Source organism: Pelodiscus sinensis, chromosome 25 (genome assembly GCF_049634645.1).
Source record: "Pelodiscus sinensis isolate JC-2024 chromosome 25, ASM4963464v1, whole genome shotgun sequence".
In the NCBI taxonomy this organism is placed as follows: domain Eukaryota; kingdom Metazoa; phylum Chordata; order Testudines; family Trionychidae; genus Pelodiscus; species Pelodiscus sinensis.
This window is the reverse complement of record NC_134735.1, coordinates 12628967-12648129: the sequence shown is the minus strand read 5'-3', so window position 1 is coordinate 12648129 and position 19163 is coordinate 12628967. Positions and strand designations below refer to the sequence as shown.

The following is a 19163-nucleotide window of genomic DNA, read 5'->3' as shown; positions in this document are numbered from 1 at the left end:
GTTACCTACCTGACCATCAGCTACTCTGCTGGTCTGTGGTACAGACAGCAACCAGTGGGGGTCACCCACACCTCAAGCCTAGCAACCAGCAAGGTACCAACACTACGTCACACCCGCCCAGGCCCAGGGTGGGAGGGAATCAGAGACCGAACAGCAGCGACTTCTTGCAGGCAGACAGAAGCCAGGAGCTGGGACTCCTGCTTGTGAAATGGGTAAGGTCAGCGTGGGACAGTGACTCTTCCCGTACTGAGAGCGTGTAGGCCGGCTTCTCGCTGGGACAGTGCGGGCGTTGGCTCTCTCCCGTGTGCTGCAGCTTGTCGGGGGTCTGCACTAGCTAGTCTTCTCCTTTGTCATCATGCCAGGACTCCATTCAATACGAGAGTTAATTGACAGAAAGAAGCACAACACTGCTCACGCGAACTTCATCTGCGGCAAGAAGCAGAAGTCCAAGAAACCATCATCCCTCACTGGTTCCTCTCTCCTCCCCGCCTGAGCCATCGGAAGGCACCAGCGCTGAGCTTTGGGTGATTCCAATTTAGTTTGTAGCCAGCCCAGCGCAGACCCGTTCCCTGCCTCTCTCCAGAACTGCAGTGACTAATATTGCTGCTTCTCCGCACGCCAGTGACTGCCTTGGTTGTGCACAGGGACTAACAGGCACTTCAGCAGACCAACTTCTAGTAATTGGAGCAGTGGCCTTATGCAAGGACAGCCGCCCTCTTAGCCTCCAGGCCTGCCTGGGCTCCCGCCACCTGTAACTTTCTGACTCTGTCACTGTGGCTGCCAGATTTCGTCAGGTCCTTGGCAGGGGGGCTGGCTCTGGGCCCCCAGAAGAGGCGGGGCCGTAGGTAGAAGGGTGGGGCTGGGAGCTGGCCTCCCCTTGCAGCCCTTCAGTGCTGCCCAGGGCTCTGGTGGAGATTTAAAGGGCCTGGAGCTTCAGTTGCTGCTGTGGCTACAGCCGGGAGCCCTGGCCCCTTTAAATCACGAGCCCCACGGCAGCTGGTCCCTCTGCCCACTCATGGGCAGGTCTGCCCTTACAGCATGTGCACGTGCCCATTCTCCGGCCTGGCCGCTGCACTGTTCACGGCCTGACTCTTCCGCATCCACAGGGCACAGCCCGTCGTGCTGGCTGCGTGAGCCCCCCCTTCACCAGAGGCGTCTCACTGCAGCCAGAGTCACGGGGTGCACGGAGCAGAAGCAGCGGCTGCTCAGAGGGTGGGGGGGGGTCTTCCAGGATCCGGCCACTGGGCAAACTGAGCACCCACCAGATCGCCCCTGCGACGCCTGGTCTCCTTTGAAACCAGAGTGCGAGTCAGCCAGAGGAACGAGGCATTTTCCCAGCAGCCCCAGCAGCTCGGTTGTTCTCTGGGGTCATCTCTGTCCATGCTGAGCCTGTATCGCCTTTGTGCTGGGACATGCCCTGCTGGGCTTGCTCCAGCCACCGTGCAGCCCTGTCAGCTGGGGAAGGCTGGTGCTTACGGTGTGATTCCCTAGTGCAGTGGTCCCCAACCTTTTGGGGCTGCCGGGCGCCCAGGGGCGGAGCTGCGCATGCGCCGCACGCTCAGGGGCGGAGCCAGCCCAGATGGTTCAGTGGGCACACATAAATGCCCCGGTGGGCACCATGGCGACCGCAGGCACCACTGCCCTAGTGAGAATCAGATCTCCTGACCACCTGGGGCCCTGTGCAAGTTGGAGCACAGCTGTGTAGCCTACCAACCGTTATCTGCCTTATCTCGGCCTACTGAAATGAGCTTCACTTTGTTTTAATTAATTAATAGCTTTATTTCATCTTTGTTTTTCCTTTATATAGATTTAAATATGCTGGTAATGCAAGGGGCCTGCAGGGTTCATTTTCTGTAAGATGGGTTATAGCAGTAGATAATCAGTGAAATACCTGTTTGTCTTTGTAATTTTCCATAAAAGGGTGAAGCAAGAGTTTGTGGTCGGCACAAGAGTTTATTTTTTGAATCCTGCCCAGAATTTATTGTATAAATCTGCTAACCAAGCAATGACGGCCATTTCGAATTTCCTGCGCAGTCACACGAGATGGAGGCCCGGAGACCGCAGCCTCCCGCGCGTTCTCTGTGGTTTTGGAAAATTATCCAAGAAAACATCAGTCATTCATAATAAATATTCGTAAGGTCATGAAAGATTTCTTCCAATCAAACATAGTGCCCTCAGAAATCTTAGGGTGCTAGGCCCAGTTATGGAAAAGGGTAGTATAAACAGAATGCTTTGGTGCCAAAAGGGGTATTTAGGCCTACGGATTTGGGAAATTGGGGCTGCTGGACCAGTGTCGCTGAAGCAGTCCACACTGGAGTGTTATCTTGTCACAGCAGAGAACCTGAATACTTATCTCTCTCTCTGTATATACCTGATTTTTCATTTCCTTAATTTTGCTCGTTTGCTTTTAGGAATCTATCACTTCCTCCTACGTCTTCCAGGGGAAGGGAAGCCACCCTTCTCCATCCAACCTTGTGGCCCTTGTGTGTAGGAAAGATAATTATTATTCCTCTTTGTATACTTAGATAAGTTTTGATTTGATTGTGTTCATGACATCTTGGGAAGGAATTCAAGTGATTTGTGTTCTTACGGGTGTTTTCATTGTGGCAAGCATTCTAATGATTCCTTTAGCAACAAAGTTGTTTTCCATTTCATTTCCTGAGTTAAAGTGTGATTGCCGTTAGTCACCTGCCAGCCCTCAAGCGAGGGACTCTTATAGTTCCACTGAACTGTAACCTGGGATAGAGGAAGAACCTAGATCTCTTTCTAATCGGATTGGCAAGCCCTACCCATCCAGATTTCACCAAAATTCCTGCTCAGGGTCTATCTGCTACAGGAGTGACTGCTCCAAAGGCCCTTAATACGTTCTGTTTCCATAGAGAACCAATAGAACTTCTTCCTGATTCCCATGGTGACTGTCTTTCACTGCCCCACCCCTGGATTGTGGTCAATGGAGAGTAGCTTGTTGAAACAGATGAGCTGATACAACACGCTGAACGTCGCCTTTTTTGGTGCACTTCAACCATCAGGGCCCCCTCTCACTTCATAGGATAAGCTCCTGGGGAAAGGGATGTTGGGCCAGGCTGTTTCCCTTGATGATGGTGTCACTAGGGTTACACCGTTCTAGCAGATGAGAATCCCGCCCCTTGTTTGGACCTGTAGTGGGGGAAGCAGCTCGCCAGGACACGGCTGCTACCCGGCGGCCGCTCCAGAGCCACAGAGATCTGAATAGCCAGTATTGTCTCCAGGTTCACTTGTAAGCTCCCCCGGTGTCTCTTAGGCTACATCTACACCGCAGGTTTGTTGCAGAAGAGGAAATGCAAATGGAGTGCTCATTTGCATCTCTTGAGCTCTCATTTGCATCTCTTCTTCAGATCCTTTTTGTGGAAGAGGATTTCGCAATAAAAAGCCCCGTGTAGAAGGGGCCATTTGTCGGAAAAAAAATCTTTTTGCTTAAGATCCCTTATTCCTCAAAAAATGAGGTTTATAGGCCCTTTGGCAAATAAAGAGAAGAGAAATAAAAACGTAACTACAAATCACTGTCGGTCGCAGACGGCTGGGGCTGGATTTTCAAACGCTTGGTGCCCTCCCTGGAGGGCAGATCCTCGATATCTGAGCCGCTCCCTCGACAATCCTGACAGCCGGACTTTGCACAGAGGGCTCTTGCGAATTGCACCCCCAACGGCAGAGGCTGAGCCCTGCTGGCTAATTGGGATGGTAAAATACCGGCCTTCGGTCATCAAAAGGTCCTTTGCAGCAGGAGCTTGGCAGTCCAGCTCAACTCGGCGGGAACGGGTAGAGTTGACTAAAGTATCACTTTGCATTTCTGCAGCATCCCCACCCCGGGACAGAGCTCTTTATGTATTATATCACCCGCACTTTACAGCTGGAGGAAACTGAGGCAGAGAGGCCCCAGCAACTTCCCCCCAGGGTCAGACAGCAGGTCAGTGAGAAGAGAGTCCAGACTCCCAGCTCATCTTTCCAATAGCAGGACCACTGGTCCAGCTAAGAAAACGAGAGCACGCTGGGGGTGGGAGTAGACGGGATCAGGTGGCTAGACCCGGAAGAGGAAACAGCAGTGTACCACAGCAGCACGGGAGGTCCTGGCTCGCGGCAAGTTCAGTTTACTAGCCCTGAAGAAGGGGTGTTCAGCTGATGTAGGTTTCCAGGGACGAGTCCCTGTAGCATCAGTGCAGTGCCCAGAGAGATGCTGCCTACTGGGGCCTTATTTTCATGTCCACGTATTTGTACGAGTAGCGGTGCCCCTTCCCGGTGGACCAGTTGATGCCGTTGGCATAGGAGCTGTGTTCACCTTTGAGGTACAGCCCATTGAGGTTGGAGGAGTGGCACGCCCCATACCACCAGCCACCTTTGTAGAGGGTGGCACAGCTGCCGTCGTAGTTGTCGTGGTCTTTGTCCCGCGTGGAGAACGCCAGCTTCGCGTGTCCTGAGAGAGAATCTCCTGCAAGGGGGAGAAGGCAAATACACACCAGGCTTGGCCTACGGCATCTTCCTTCCGGTCCCAAACTCACAGTGGGTGGGCACCGGCCTTCCCAAGCTGCAGGCTTAGCAGAGACTTGCCTCTTGGTCAGCGGCTCTCAACCCAAGGTACATGCACCCCCAGAGGTAGGCAGAGCTCTTCCAGGGGTACAACATCTCCCGGAGGTTTGCCAAGCTTTACAACAGGCTACATAAAAAGCCCTGGCAAGGACAGAACAAACCCACTTGTTTAGACATGTCAGTATAGACTGTGAGAACGGGAAGGAGCCTCGAGAGGTCGGAGAGCAGGGGTGGGCAATCATTTTAAAATGGGGGCCACTTCATAAATCTCTAAAATGGGCCTGGGCTGTCTCAGAAGGGGCGGGGCCTCAGATGGAGCAGGTGGGACCAGGAGTCTTCTAGTGCTTCCTTCTCACCAACCCTGATTGGTCTCCCCCTCCCGCCTCTCTAGGCGCTGCAGCAAGAGTAGCCCTTGTGTGCTCCCTGATTGGCCTGAGGGCGGGGGGAGTACACCAAGTCTCTTGCCCGCTGCCCTCGCCCTGCCAGGCGTGTGGTGGCTTGAGAGAAATGCCCTCTGTTTCAAAACAGCCGGCGTTTCTCTCTAGCCGCTGTGCCTCCATGAGGGGCATGGAGGAGACTTTGCACACTCCTCTGTCCCTAGGTCTCAACTGGCCTGGGGGCAGTGGAACAGCAGGGCAGCTATGGGCCAGATCTGGCCTGCAGAAGCCCCTTTGCCCACCCCATCAGAGTCCAGTCCCCAGCACTCATGGCAGAACCAAGCACAGGGGCGGCCCGTCCATATAGGCAAACTAGGCGGTCGCCTAGGGCCCCAAGTTAAATGGGCACCAAATGGTTGTGCAATATCATTGAGGGGTTTGGAGGTGGAGGTGCCGATTGCATGTTTTGCCTAGGGCGCCAGTTGCTGGCAGCTAGTCTAAGGTCACCCCTGAAAGTACCATCTAGGCCATCCCTGAGGTGTTTGTCTAACCCGCTCTTAAAAACCTCCAGTGATAGAATTCTACATCCTCCCTAGGCAATTTATTTCAGGGCTTAACCACCCTGTCAGCTAGGACATTTTTCCTACAATATTTATATTCCAAGCGATTTATAATTAGAGGGTAGAAAATAAGCAATTTGTCAGAACAAATGTGTCACAGTACACAAGTGGGTCTGATTTAGTAAGCACGTATATAAGGGGGGGTGAAACTTGGAGGAGTGTAAGACAAACCTGACTTCTGAAAAAGGTACAGTAATCTGGAAAGCTTGAGAGCCACTGCTCTATGGGTTAGCCTTTGGCCATTATTTTTCAAAACTCATGGGGTGTATCTAGACTACAGAGTTTTGTCGACAAAAGTGGACTTTTGTCGACAAAACTATACCTGCGTCTACACTACCGCTGAGTTCTGTTGGCATAACGTCGACAGAACTCAGCAGTTTTGTCGACACTGGTAAACCTCATTTTACGAGGCATAACGCCTTCTGTCGACAGAGTTCTGTCGACAGAAGGCGTTATTGAATGTAAACTATCCTTGCGTCTACACTGCCATGTCGACAAAGCAGCTTGCTTTGTCGACAGAACTGAATGTAGTGTAGACGCTCTTTGTCGACAGAAACTTTGTCGACAGTATCTGTCGACAAAACTTCTGTTGACAAAACTCTGTAGTCTAGACGTACCCATGGAGAGCAGTAGAGATCCTAGATAATTGGAAAAAGGGAAATGTAGTGCCCATCTTTAAGAAAGGGAAGAAAGAGAATCCAGGGAACTACAGACCAGTCAGCCTTACTTCAGTCCCTGGAAAATCATGGAGAAGATCCTTAAGGAATCTACTTTGAAGTACTTGGAAGAGGGGAAAATAATCAGGAATAGTCAACATGGATTCACAAAGGGCAAGTCATGCCTGACCAATCTGATTAGCTTCTATGATGAGGTAACTGTCTCTGTGGATATGAGAAAGTCAGTGGATGGATCTTGACTTTAGCAAAGTTTTTGATATGGTCTCCCACAATATTCTTGCCAGCAAGTTAAGGGAGTATGGATTGGATAAATGAACTGTAAGATGGATAGAAAGCTGGCTAGACTGCCGAGCCCAATGGGTAGTAATCAACGGCTCAACGTCAGGTTGGCGGTCGGTTTGTAGCAGAGTGCCCCAAGGATCGGTTCTAGGGCTGGTTTTGTTCAACATCTTTATTAATGACCTGGACGAGGGGATGGATTGCACCCTCAGAAAGTTTGCAGAGGACACTAATCTAGGGGGAGAGGTAGATATGCTGGAGGACAGATTAGAGGATCGGGCCAAAAGAAATCTGATGAGGTTCAACAAAGGCAAGTGTAGAATCCTGCACTTGGGACAGAAAAGTCCCAAGAATTGTTACCGGCTGGCTAAGTAGCAGTTATGCAGAAAAGGACCTGGGGATTACAGTGGATGAGAAGCTGGATATGAGTCAACAGTGTGCCCTCATACCCAAGAAGGGTAAGGGCACATTAGGGTACATTAGGACAGTGTTTCTTAAGCTTTTTAATACCGAGGAACACCACACAATTTTTTTTTAAACGGGGAACACCAAGGATTTTTCTTTTGAGCATGAAAAAGCCCCCAGAGAAAAGTTGTTGAGAAAAAAAAACCCCCCACAAAAAAAAACCCCTAAAAAGGAGGCTTGTTCCTTTAAGGGTGGCCATTTTTAATTCTGTTCTCTCTGCAGCACACCTCCGACTCCTCACAGCACACCCGTGTGCTGCGGAACACACTTTAAAAAATGCTGCATTAGGCGGAGCATTGCCAGCAGATCTAGAGAAGTGATTATTCTGCTTTATTCGACTCTGGTGAGGCCACATCTAGAATATTATGTCCAGTTCTGGGGCCCCCCACTACAGAAAGGATGTGGACACATTGGAGAGGGTCCAGCAGAAGGCGACCAAAATGATTAGTGGGCTGGAGTGCATGACCTATGAGGACAGACTGAGGGATTTGGGTTTGTTTTGTCTGCAGAAGAGTGAGGGGGGATTTGATAGCAGCCTTCAACTTCCTGAAGGGGGGTCCAAAGAGGATGGAGAAAGGCTGTTCACAGTAGTGAAGGATGGCAGAACAAGGAGCAATGGTCTCGAGTTACAGTGTGGAGGGAAAGGGGGTGTGTCTAGGTTGGATATTCGGAAACACTATTTCCCTAGGAGGGTGGTAAAGTACCGGATTGGGTTCCCTAGGGAGGGGGTGGAATCTCCATCCCTAGAGGTTTTTAAGTCTCGGCTTGACAAAGCCCTGGCTGGGTTGATTTAGTTGGGATTGGTCCTGCCTTGGGCAGGGGGCTGGACTTGATAACCTCCTGAGGTCTCTTCCAGCTCTATGATTCTATGACTGATTCAAACACACTCAGCCCACATTCCTTTGCAGATTCATTAGTGGGAAGTATCACATGAGTCCCTGCTTCCCACCAAGCACAGTCCTTTACACCAGTGCAAAGCCTCACATTGGTCTGATCTGGCAGCAGTTTACACCCATTGGTGTAAATGCTTGACCCAGCATGCAGAGAGAATCTAGAGTAAGGCCCTACCCCATAGTTCTTCCCCTGGCTGTCTGGTATGAAAGGAGTTGTGGGGGTGGGGGTCACAGTCTAGTTCCTAGGAGACAGTCAGTGCCCATACACCCCCGTACCTCCAGCCCCACTAATGCCCTTGCTGGGACTAGCATGGGTCCAATAACATTTCTCATGGCACTTCCTAGATGGATTTTGCTACATTTTCCAGATCAAATCTAGAAATTCCTCTTCCTCAACCAGTTCTAGCTGGAAACTCTCCACTGAAAAGGCAAGGCCTAACGGATACAGGGCAGAGCTGGTCCCTCCACGTCAGGGCTGAAGCACTGTGGACGTGCATGGGGATGCTCTCACAGTCACTGCCACGGCCGAGCCTGGTGTGTAGACATACAGGGGCTCAGGGGGACAGACTGGGGCACTTCACCAGTGCTAACACATCACAGCGGAGGGCTGAGGAAATCTCACCCTGGCACCCAGCCTGGTGCCACTGGGATTTTTAAGCCTTTCCTAGGCGATAACCCCTCAGCCTCTCCCAATCTGAGGGGTCTCCCCACAGCGTGGGCAAGGTGCTGCACCCTGCCAGCTGTCGTTGGGAGGGAGAACGTCGGGCAGCGGCTTACAGGCTCTCAGGGGACGTCCCCACAGCATCTGGGCGCTGCGATCCCCAGCAGACAGACACGCACTAGCTCCACCTGAGGCAGCGCACTGGAAGTAGCTGTGTGGCCGCGGCAGCCCAGCCGGTCACTCAGGATCCTCACCGAGAACATACCCGGGCCTGCCGACGGGGGGCCTTTTGGGTGGCTAGCCCCCGCTGTCGGGCCACGCTGCAGTTTTTAGCGCACTCATTTGAACTAGCGCGGGTACATCCTCCTGAGCAAGGATTCACACCTCCCGCCACAGAGCAGCCGTATCCGTAGTAACCGTGAGAACCTGACACTGCTCGTAAAGTTTCGCTCACGGTCATGGGGGTGAGGGGCAGCAAAGGCCCTGACAGGATCTAGAGACAGTGATTCCCTGCCCCTCAAGCTTTGCTAATGCCTGCTCAGACCCTCCCCCTCTTCCTGCAGGGCTGCTAGGCTGGACTCCCCCAGCCCAGGCCTCTGCGGATTCTGCTCCTCTCACAGTGAGGGCTGGGGGGCTGCTTTGGTATTTCTGTGACTGGCTCTGCTCGTCCTTGCTGCTCTGCCAGAGGGTCTTGGGGAGCCTGCAGGCTCGGGCACAGATCCTCAGCCGCTGTCAATTATGGCAAGGAAAGGCTGCCCCTCGGGGATGAGCTCGCCTCCTGCATCAAGCCTTCCCAAATCAGAGATCTGGACTCAGCAGCCAGGGAGGCCTCTGGTCTGAGCTCCACCCTGCAGCCGTCAGATGGCAAAGCCCAGAGAGAGAGCTGATGTGCCAGGCTCTGCCCAGGAGAGGGCGAGGAGTGCGACAGCACAGGGGTGCTCGCCGGCCCTGGATGGCCCCCAGCCCCAGATGGCCCCCGTCAGGCCTGAGCAGAAGCCACCCGGTAACTCACCCATGGTGCCATCCGAGTAGGAGCCCAAGGCCAGCGTGTAGTTTTCCTTTTCGCTCAGCAGCTTGAAGCTGGTGTACTTGGCAAAGGTGCTGGTCTCGTTGAAGTCCCTGGCATCAATCCGCAGCTGGTAGGTGCCTGACGCCGCAAGGAGAGACACATCAACATCCCAGCATTGCGGAAGAGAGCGACCACGGCACGCGGCCTGTGCCTGGCTTTTCCTCCCTGGGAGCATGAGCTACGTTCATTGAAGGAAGATGCAGCCGCCCTGAGGGTTACTGAAGCCTGGGGACACAAGACCGGGAAATGCGGAAGGAAATGGAGGTAGGAATTCTCCCCTGAGCTGGGGCACTGAACACGAGGCGCTGGGGCCGCGGTGCCAAAGTGGGGAACTCAGCATAGGAAACACCTGATGTTTGAAGGCAACATGAGGGCAAAACATATAAAGGGCTTCCTCACTGCCCCAGACTTCCACTCAGACATGCATCCTTGTGGAGCTCCCTGGCTCATACCGAGCTCCGTCTGGGGTTTACCCTTTTCTAGAAACCCTCCCCAGCATGCTCTGTGGCTTGCTGGCCCTTTAAACTCAGGGGAGCTGGGCAGCCCCACAAATGGCCATTTGACCTCAGGCTGGACTTTGAATGCAGAGCCATAGCAGGGGTACGTCCCACACCCGGTGCAAGCTCCGACTGAGTTGGGCTGATGGCCAGCCTGCTGAAAGTTTATGGGCAAGGTGAGGGGGGAAGTGCACATGGCCTATAGTATTAACTCATAAGCTTTGGCTAATCGGTAAATCAACTACACTTTTACATCCCTAACGCAGTCAGAACAGGCTGAGTGGGTAGCAGTGAGCAAGTTGCTGCGTTGGCTTCAAAACTGACGAGGAAAAGTCTTTCTGGGATGCTCAGGGTTAACTCCCAGAGCCCGATGCCAACCCCTGCTATGCTAGCAGAGATCTGTTAAACTCAGGGATTTCACACCCTTGCAATACACCTCCCCAGTTCACTCCTCTCCCCTGGGCTATGTTCTGGTTCTCAGCCAGGGGAGATGGAAGATGGGTTATCTGGGCACCAGCCATATGCTAGACTTGCTGCAAGTCACATGCTCCTGCCTCAGCCCTGTGCCTGCCCTGGTATCTCCCTCTGGCTGCTTCTGTCCTAGCTGGGTGGGGAGACGTCTCCTTACCGCTGCTGGTGAGAAGGTGGATGTTGTCATTACCCAGCCAGAACTCAGATGCTTGGTTTCCAAACCCCTTCTTGTAGGACTCCCAGTCCCGGTAGAAATCCACAGACCCGTCCTGTCGCCGCTGGAACACCTGGAGGGTAAAGGGCAGCTCACACCCAAACTCAGCCAGCCCCATGGGCAATACGGGCAGGACATGGGGAGCTGGGCAGGCCCCGATCCTTCCCAGAATGGCCCAGGCCCAACCTTCCGATGACCTCACCAACCAGCCATGTCCCTACAGAAGGATTGACCCTGGATCTGCCTCGCTACAGACACAGGGCTCCGTGGCTGGAGGCAAAGGACCAGCACCCAGCTGCTCTCATGGTGCTGCTGAGAGCCAGAGTTTCTCAGCCTTGCTTAGCTGGGAAGGGACACACTCTAGTTCTCCGGGAGAGGAGACTAATGAGCTCTCCTGGGCTCCTTCAGCTCTAACGAGGCACATCTGTAAGAGCCGCTGTCATGATTATGAGGGTTAGCCAGCAGCCTGGGGAAGCAGGGGTTAACTACACCTAGCCAGGTGGAGTGGCCAATAGGAATGTAGGTAGGACTTTCAAACTGGGACAAAGGAACTTGGGTTTTTCCCTCCTGTGTGTCTGTGAGTTCCTCCGCAGCTCCAGAGAGAGGCAGACACACAGGAGGGAAAAACCCCAGTTCCTTTGTCCCAGTTTGAAAGTCCTACCTACATTCCTATTGGCCACTCCACCTGGCTAGGTGTAGTTAACTCCTTAGTCCCCAGGCTGCTGGCTAACCCTCATAATCATGACAGCTGCTGTGCCTGGAGGGGGCAGGTAGGAGCTTTCAAAGGGAAAAGAGGCCACAGGAAGGGGTGGTGAACACAGTGAAGACTGTGGCCTATAGAGACAGAGCAGCCGAGAGAGAAACAGTCTCTGGCCTCGCTCATAGGTGTGGGAACTTGGGTTGTGGGGGTGCTGCAGCGCTCCTGGCCTAGTGCCTGTGGTCACAGCTGCTGCCCTGTGTGCCAGGCATTCTGCTGCTGCCCTTCATGCTGGGGTTAGATTTAAATCCCCGTACACGGGGGTCTCTGCTGCTGGCCCGACATGCTAGGCTTTGCTCCTGGCTTCATCCAGGGGTGGACCTGGCTCAGCACCCCTACTTTTAATAATGTTCCCAAGCCACTGGCGTCACCGCTGCAGGGTGCCAAGGGACAGAGTGAGAGAGGACCTCCCTTGTCTTGTCTGGAGAGCCCCTCCCGTGCAACAAACAGCCTTAATAAGAATGAGGACTGGGGTCTGGTGGGACCCCACCTCCCACAGCCGCCAGCCTGTTGAGCTCTTTGGAAAGCCTGCCTGGCTGTTGCCTGGACCCGCTCTGACAGGGACCTGCAGCAGTCTGCAGCCTCGTCTATGGACCCACAGACCCACACTGTGCAAAGTGGGGGTCCTCAAGAGGGCGGAGGCGTATTTCCTCCTGCCTCCTCCTTCCCGGCCTGCTTACCCCAGCCAGGGGAAGGGCAGAAGGACTCACCAGCCAGCCCCCGCCGTCCGTTGCCATGTCACAGAAGACGGTCAGCGTTCTCCCGGGGTGGGGGTGGATGGGGTACCAGCCGCTCAGCCCCTGCCCCTGCTCCAGCACCTCCTTGCAGTTCCTGGCACCTGCCCCCCCAGGGAAAACTCCAGCTGGTGAGTTTGTTATGGATGAGGCAGGTAGGAAGGTTCAGTCCAAGATGGGGCGGCGTGTCACTGAGCACCCCCTGCTCTCTCTTGGATGAACCCCTGTCCCTGAGCCTTGGGAAGGAAGGAGTGACGTTGGCTGTCGCAGCCGGTTGCTGGCTGACTGATAAACACGCTGCCGGCCCAGACGCGTGGGCGGACAAATCCTTTTCCCCCTCCCTGGCTGCAATGAAACGTTTCTGGCAAACTGAAAAGCCGAGGGACGTTTCCCTTTGGGCTGAGCAGTAGGTGTGTTTGGGTTTGATGGCGAGTCCAGGCCGGGCTGGCCCTGTGTTTAGGGTCTGGCCGTATTTACACCTTGGACGGTTCTGCACAAAATGAGGAGAAATCTGGAAGCAGGAAGGTTGGGGTGAAGGGGTCAGAATGACATGTTGGGGGGGGAGGGTTGGGGTTTGCCTGAAGCGGTTTGGCGAAAGCAGCACACACTCTGGAAACAGTCTGGCGTTCCAGAAGCTGCGTTTTTCACAGAAAATGAGCTCCCCAGCGCTAATGCATATCTAATGAGCCACCATTTTTTCCAGAAGAGGCTCTTGCGCAAGAAGGAGCGTCTACACGGCCCCTTCTTGCACAAGAAAAACCCTCTTGCGCAACACCGTTCTTCTTGAAAAGTAATAGGTGTAACGGCCTTGCGCAGGAGGGGTTTTCTTGCGCAAGAAGGGGCCGTGTAGACACGCCTTCTTGCGCAAGAGCCTCTTCTGAAAAAAATGGTGGCTCATTAGGCATGCAAATGAGGCTCGGCGATATTCCACGCTTAGCCTCATTTGCATATTACTCACGCAAGAAGCCGCGAGTGTAGACATAGCCCTGGAGCACTATAAATCAGCTGATTTGCACCCTCCCTCGGCTCCTCCCACTCCCTCCCAGAGCTCGAATGCCACGAATATCGTGAGAGCCGCGCGCTCCCTCCGCTCCTTTACGTTACTTTCACTAGTCCTTTAACTGGCCCTAGCACTGGGTCCCCTTGTGCTGAAGAGGCTCGAGTGCATGGGGCCGCAGGAGAATCTTGTCTTATTCTTGGGGTCATGGTTAGTGCACATGTCCCATGTCAATCTGCCCCATGCCTGCTGAAACAAAGGAGGGTCACTTCTGGGGCCTGCTCACTAGCCTTGCTCGCCCATCGCTGAACTAGCTGCTGCCCAGCTGTTGCATGCCGACCCTGATGGTGGATGTATCTGAGGTTGGACGATGCTCTGGGTCGCTGGAGGATTGAACTGCCGCCAGAGCAAAGGCAGGAAAACGGCTCTCACTCAGCGGCTCCCTGCTTTCAGACAGCTGCAAATGGCAGGATTCCCTTAGCTTGGGCGGAAGCAGGCCGCGCTTTTGGGGCGAGAGCTCCCAGGTTCGATTCCCCACGGACGGCCTGTGGCATCGGTGTGTTTGTAGCCATGCTGGCCTGCTCCGTGAGGGTAGGGTCTGAGGCTGAAGGAGGCGTGTACCTTGCTGCTGAGAGCTGGCGGGACTTGCATCTCCTGTGGGGAGAGAGAGGCAGCTATTGGTGAGACAGAGCATCCAGCAACTGGCCAGCAAGGACACAGGAGAGCCCCATGTGCTCTGAGAGGCGTGGCTCTCAAATGTCACCTCAGGCTGGGGACAGGGCCTTGCAGGGGGTGCTGGCCGCCGTGGGGCAGTGCAGAAGAATCTCTGTGGGGCCAGGCCTCGTCCCCAGCTGTTTGCCACTGCCCCGCCTGAGGAGAGGGACTTGGTCCCCTTCTCAGGAGCCGAGGAGGGGAAGGCGATAAGCCCTGGGAATGACGCCAAGGGGCTGACAGAGCTGTGAGGCTTCCCGGGGCCCAACCCTGCATCCCGCCAAAGTTACCTTTGTCTCCTTTGGGTCCAGCCTTCCCCACTGCCCCAGGGGAGCCCGTCTTGCCTGAAGAAAGAGACCAGAGACGTGACTGGGCCTTTCAAGCCTCCTGACAACAGCCTGTAGAAGCCCTGTGGTGCGGCTGGGGAGCTGGGGTGTGGAGGAGACGGGATGGGGATTTCTAAAGGGCCCATTTGCTTCCATGGTCCTGGGTTCACACTCAGCCCGGTGGCTACTATTTATGGGCTCCAGTGAAATGAGTGAGTGGCTCAGGGGTGGGGGTGTCTGTGCTAGAAAAAATACCAGCGGCCACGGACGGGACCAGCCACGATGGCACGTCTCTCGTCCCCGGTCAGTGTCACGATTTACTTGCTCATGGGAGGAATATTGTGTTAGCCTCTTGGTGGCAGAGACGACCAGCCAAGATCTGCTGGGCATGGCCCCTCTCCAGCTCTTGCACCGTCCTGCTGCACGTGATCCTCTTTCCGCTGCCTGTCGGGCGCATTCGCAGTGTAAGCACTTGGGGGTAGATGCTGCCAGGGCAGCCCCCTCCGGCTCTGACCTATTGCAGTACGCGTGATCCAGGTTAATAGTAACACCAGCCTGAGAAGGCAGACTCCTCTGGAGAACTCAAGCCTGGATTCTGCAAAACCTGTCTGTAACTTTCCCTGCCTGGAATAGAACCCACATCTAAAAGCTGTTTTTCCTGATAAGGCTTGAAATGCTCCTCAGCAGTGTTTCCTGTAAACTGAGCGCTTGGGTGGCCGCCCAGGAGAGATTCAAATGCTGCCCAGCACAGCACCCACACCAGGCAAAACAGGTTTCTATTGGTGGTGCACATGCCTTGGTGCATATAACAAAATTTATTCCACGCATGGAAGAAAATTAGAGGCCTCAGACCAGCTGCTCAGGCTCCCTGATTGTGTGTGTGTGTGTGTGTGTGTGTGTGTGTGTGTGTGTGTGTGTGTGTGTGTTTGAGGCTATATTCCGGCACACAGTGCGAAGGCTGCATGCATCCTCAAAGCAGTGCCCTTTTTGCTTTCCATGAGGTGGTCTCCGGCTCCCTGGTCTTTTCCTCTGGCCATCTCCTCCCCAGACTCTCTGAGCCCAGGTCCTGCCTGTTGGGTGAGTTAGTGGGGAGTCTGCCCATCCCTTTGTCTTGCCTGGGTGGGGGTGTCTGACATTAGGGCCAGGCAGAGCAAGAGCAGCCTCTGGCCTGTTTTATATTGATGCTGTGATTGCCAAGAACTGTCTGCATCGTCTCACCTGGTGGCCCTTGAGGGCCTGGATCTCCTTTAGCCCCAGGCAGGCCGTTGGTCCCCGGAATGCCCGGTATTCCTGGGATCCCTGGCTGGCCCTGGAAAATGATCTTGCCTGCTCCACACTGAGATAATCCCTCCAGTCCTGAAAGAGGTGGAGAGGCAGCCTGGTGTGAGCAGAGCAGGTGCACAGCGAGGGGTGCCCTGGAGGTGACAACAGCTGCACAGCAGAGGGCCAAGAAGTGAGCATGAGGGATGCTGAGACTGTAGGATAACACTTATGGCCACTCTGTGTTACCGGCTGGTACCCAGCATACCTGGCCACCGGTGAGTCTCTTACAGGGAGCGCATCCCTTGTCTCTCTGCAATGGGAGCGCTGCAGCCTGTCTGTATCTGGTACCACAGCCTGAGCTGCTAGGAGCAGCCCTGCAACTTCCCATGCATGAGGCTGGGGTACATGCCACTGGGGCTTTGCAGGAAACAGTGCAGTCAGGGCTGGGCACGTCTGCCCAGATCTCTGTCCTCACTAGCTCAGGGTTTCATTGGCCACGGCCGCTGGAAGCACTTTGAACAACCAGGACAGCTGGCCAAGGGTGAGATTTTTTTTCATGGAGGCTAGAATGAAACATCCCCCCCAGCAGAGGGTCACAACGCACTTGGCGCACGGGACTTGAACCTGAACCCCCAATGTGCAGATTGGGGAAACTGAGGCACACAGCGGCTACGCGCCAGGCAGCGGATGACACAGCAAGCTGGTGGCGCAGCCAGGAATAAATCCCAGTTCTCCAAACTCCCAGGCTGCGTTTTCACCCTCAGATATCGTGTAGCCAGGTGACAGCCCCTCTGCTCCGCTGATACCGACTGGAATATTGAGAAGCAGGCGGGAGCCCGGGCCCTGGGTCAGATTTGGGGTGGGGACCATTCCCTGCCTGTGAGGTTCCACCCATTTCCCAACTCAGGAGGCAACCTGCCCCTTTGAAAGTATGAAATAAAAATTGCTGGGGGAAGGGAGCCCCCCCCCCAAAGATGTTCTGTGTCCCTCTCCGTCCAGGCAATGAGACTTTCCCTGGAGGTTCCCAAGCCACGTCTGACAGCATGGAACTGGCGAGGGTCCTAACCAGACTGAGTGTGGGGGAACGGGGAGGCAGGGCAGATGGGGCTGGGTGCTTTCACCTGGTTACACAGTCCATGTTGCCGTGCTCATTGGCTCCTTGCACTGGCGGGGATGGGCAGGTGACAAGGAGGAGGGAGAAAGGCCAAGGAGGACAATGCTGGTGTCTGACTTCAGGGAGAGAAGTATCCTTAGCCCTATTTGGCAGATAAGGAAACTGAGGCACAGAACGATTTGGTGACTTGGCCAGGGCCCCACAGAGAGTCAGAGGCCAGAGCTGGAATGGACCCCAGGAGTCCTGACGTCCTGGTTCATCCTCTGCCTGTTAGATCAGTGAGCACAGCCGACACCGCCTAGCAGGGCAACCCGCCTCCGGATTCCCAGCTCAGTGCCTTGCTATCCAATGCAAAATGTCCCCATGCATGGTTCCCTGGAGGGAGGTGCCTATGCACCCCCCAGAGCCCATCCGTCCAGGCCTCCTGCTTCTAGGGACCCCAGCCCACGGTGTCAGCCTCACCCAGAGCCCAGTGCAGCGCAACCCAGCCAGGCCGTGTCCTCTCTGCTCTGGCTCAGGCTGGGATTGCTCAGACAAATCCCTTCAGTCAGCCCCCCCCTCGCCCCCACCAATGAGGATGCAGGGTGTCTCCCTTCCCCTGCACCCATGGAGCTGGAGGGTGTCCCCCTTCCCCCCACCCATGGGGCTATGGGGTGTTTTCCTCCCCCCGCCACCCATGGAGCTATGGGGTGTCTCCCTTCCCTGCACACATGGGGCTATGGGGTGTCTCCCTTCCCTTCACACATGGGGCTATGGGGTGTCTCCGTTCCCCCCACCCATGGGTCTATGGGGTGTCTCCCTTCCCTGCACCCATGGGGCTATGGGGGTGTCTCCCTTCCCCGCACACATGGGGCTATGGGGTGTCTCCCTTCCCCCCACCCATGGGGCATCTCCCTTCCCCCCACCCTGGGGGCTATGGAATGTCTCCCTTCCCCCCACCCATGGGGCTATGGGGTGTCTCCCTTCCCCCCACCCATGGGGCATCCCCCTTCCCCCACCCTGGGGGCTATGGAATGTCTCCCTTCCCCCCACCCATGGGGCTATGGGGTGTCTCCCTTCCCCCCACCCATGGGGCATCCCCCTTCCCCCACCCTGGGGGCTATGGAATGTCTCCCTTCCCCCCACCCATGGGGCTATGGGGTGTTTTCCTTCCCCCGCCCCTCACCCATGGGGCTATGGGGTGTCTCCCTTCCCCCCACCCTGGGGGCTACAGGTGTCTCCCCCGACCTCCTTGTCATTATCCTGATCCAAACCCCCCTCAGGTCAGCAGGAGCCCTTCCCTCACCTGTCGGGCTGAGTGAACACCCTGGCTGCCCGGTGGGGTGCTCTTCTGAAAGGCAGCTGCCCTGGCCAGGCCCTACTGCAGCCCCTCCTCAAGAGCCCGCTCCCTGCTGGAGCCCGTGAGTTTTCCCCCCAGTTTCTAGCACAACCCCCCACCCCAATGGATCCTGCAGGGTGCTGAGTACCCCCTCCCCTCCCTTCCCCCTCCCTGCCAGCTAACGTCAACAGGAGCCGCAGGTTCTCAGTGCTGCACTCCCCCGCTACTCACGCGCACAGCAGCTGGACTCTCTGTCCTCTGCCAGACCGGCTGTGGGGGCAGCAGCCACCACGAGGAACGCCAGAGCGAGGGGAAGGCCAGTGCAAGCCTGCATCTTGTCCTGCTGCCCCCCCAGATGCCTCTCGGAGCCTGGCCTGCTCGGCCCCTTATAAACCCTGGGCAGTGGCTGTGCCTGGCTCCCACAACAGGAAAGTTTGGAAATGGTTTCTCAGAGGCTGTGGGGCAGCCAAACACTTGTCTTGCGTAACGCTGTCTCTGCCCGGGAATCAGCCTTTCTGATTGATCATGTGGTGGTGCAAGAGTTGGCTCAGAGGTTCATGACAGTCCAGGATATGACTTATTTCCAGGAATCAAACAAGTGCCCAGGTACACAGTTATCTGGCTGCCAGGGAGCCTCCTTTTGCCCTTTCCACTCAGCTAAATCTGTGCTGTTTCAGGCAGCCACAGGCTCTTCTGAACTCCCTGTCCTGCGCGGTTATGGGGCATTGATCTGTGCTGTTGAACAGTTGCTGCGCTCCACCCCAGAGGTGGCTGTATTGTGGCGGTTGCTAAGCCCATTCCTGTTTGAAAGGCAGCTTGGCTCAGAGGAATGAGCCAGTTCCCCACTGAGCCAGCACAGTAACTCCTCCAGCTGGAGATCTGTAGTGGGAATGTGAGCCACCCCTGAGCAATCTCATTAGCCGTGAGCTCCAATTTACAGCTGGGCAAACTGAGGCTTGGGGAGCTGATGTGGTTTATGCAGAATCCTGGCATGAATCAGTGGCAGAGCTGGGAGTAGAACCCTGAGGCACAAGCTAATGCTGGACTCTTGTCCCATAACCAACATACAACGCCTGTCACTGGTGCTGAGCTGTGAAATGTCCCCCGGTACATTGGGAAAACCCAGTCTGTGTCCTGCTTCCTCCTTCGAGGTGCCTCTT

The 19163-nt window shown here is 55.2% G+C and overlaps 2 protein-coding genes across 2 annotated transcripts in view; one reads left to right on the top strand and one right to left on the bottom strand.

The window, feature by feature from the left end:
- IFI6 (interferon alpha inducible protein 6) overlaps positions 1 to 1932 on the top strand; it is a 30503-nt gene extending 28571 nt beyond the window's left edge. The window contains exon 7 of the transcript XR_012897664.1: positions 834 to 1932. The gene's annotated coding sequence lies outside the window, so the exon portion shown is untranslated. The remainder of the gene's footprint in view (positions 1 to 833) is intronic.
- A 1-nt stretch (position 1933) lies between these two features.
- Positions 1934 to 18444, bottom strand: LOC102456929 (ryncolin-1-like). Its single transcript, XM_075909142.1, has 8 exons — positions 18235 to 18444; positions 15527 to 15664; positions 14273 to 14326; positions 13893 to 13925; positions 12251 to 12378; positions 10727 to 10856; positions 9545 to 9679; positions 1934 to 4462 (listed from the first exon to the last, which is right to left on the bottom strand). The coding sequence occupies exons 1-8, from the start codon at positions 18335 to 18337 to the stop codon at positions 4215 to 4217; spliced, it is 969 nt and encodes a 322-aa protein (XP_075765257.1). The 5' UTR covers positions 18338 to 18444; the 3' UTR covers positions 1934 to 4214.
- Positions 18445 to 19163: the final 719 nt, after the last annotated feature.

Bases quoted from the DNA above. Each gene is read 5' to 3' on its own strand.
- LOC102456929 (XM_075909142.1), bottom strand. From the start codon at position 18,337: ATGCAGGCTTGCACTGGCCTTCCCCTCGCTCTGGCGTTCCTCGTGGTG. The intron at 14,327-15,526 runs GTGAGACGATGC...CTCTTTCTTCAG, and splicing joins AGGCCCTCAAGGGCCACCAG to GCAAGACGGGCTCCCCTGGG. The intron at 10,857-12,250 runs GTGAGTCCTTCT...TTTACCCTCCAG, and splicing joins CGGACGGCGGGGGCTGGCTG to GTGTTCCAGCGGCGACAGGA.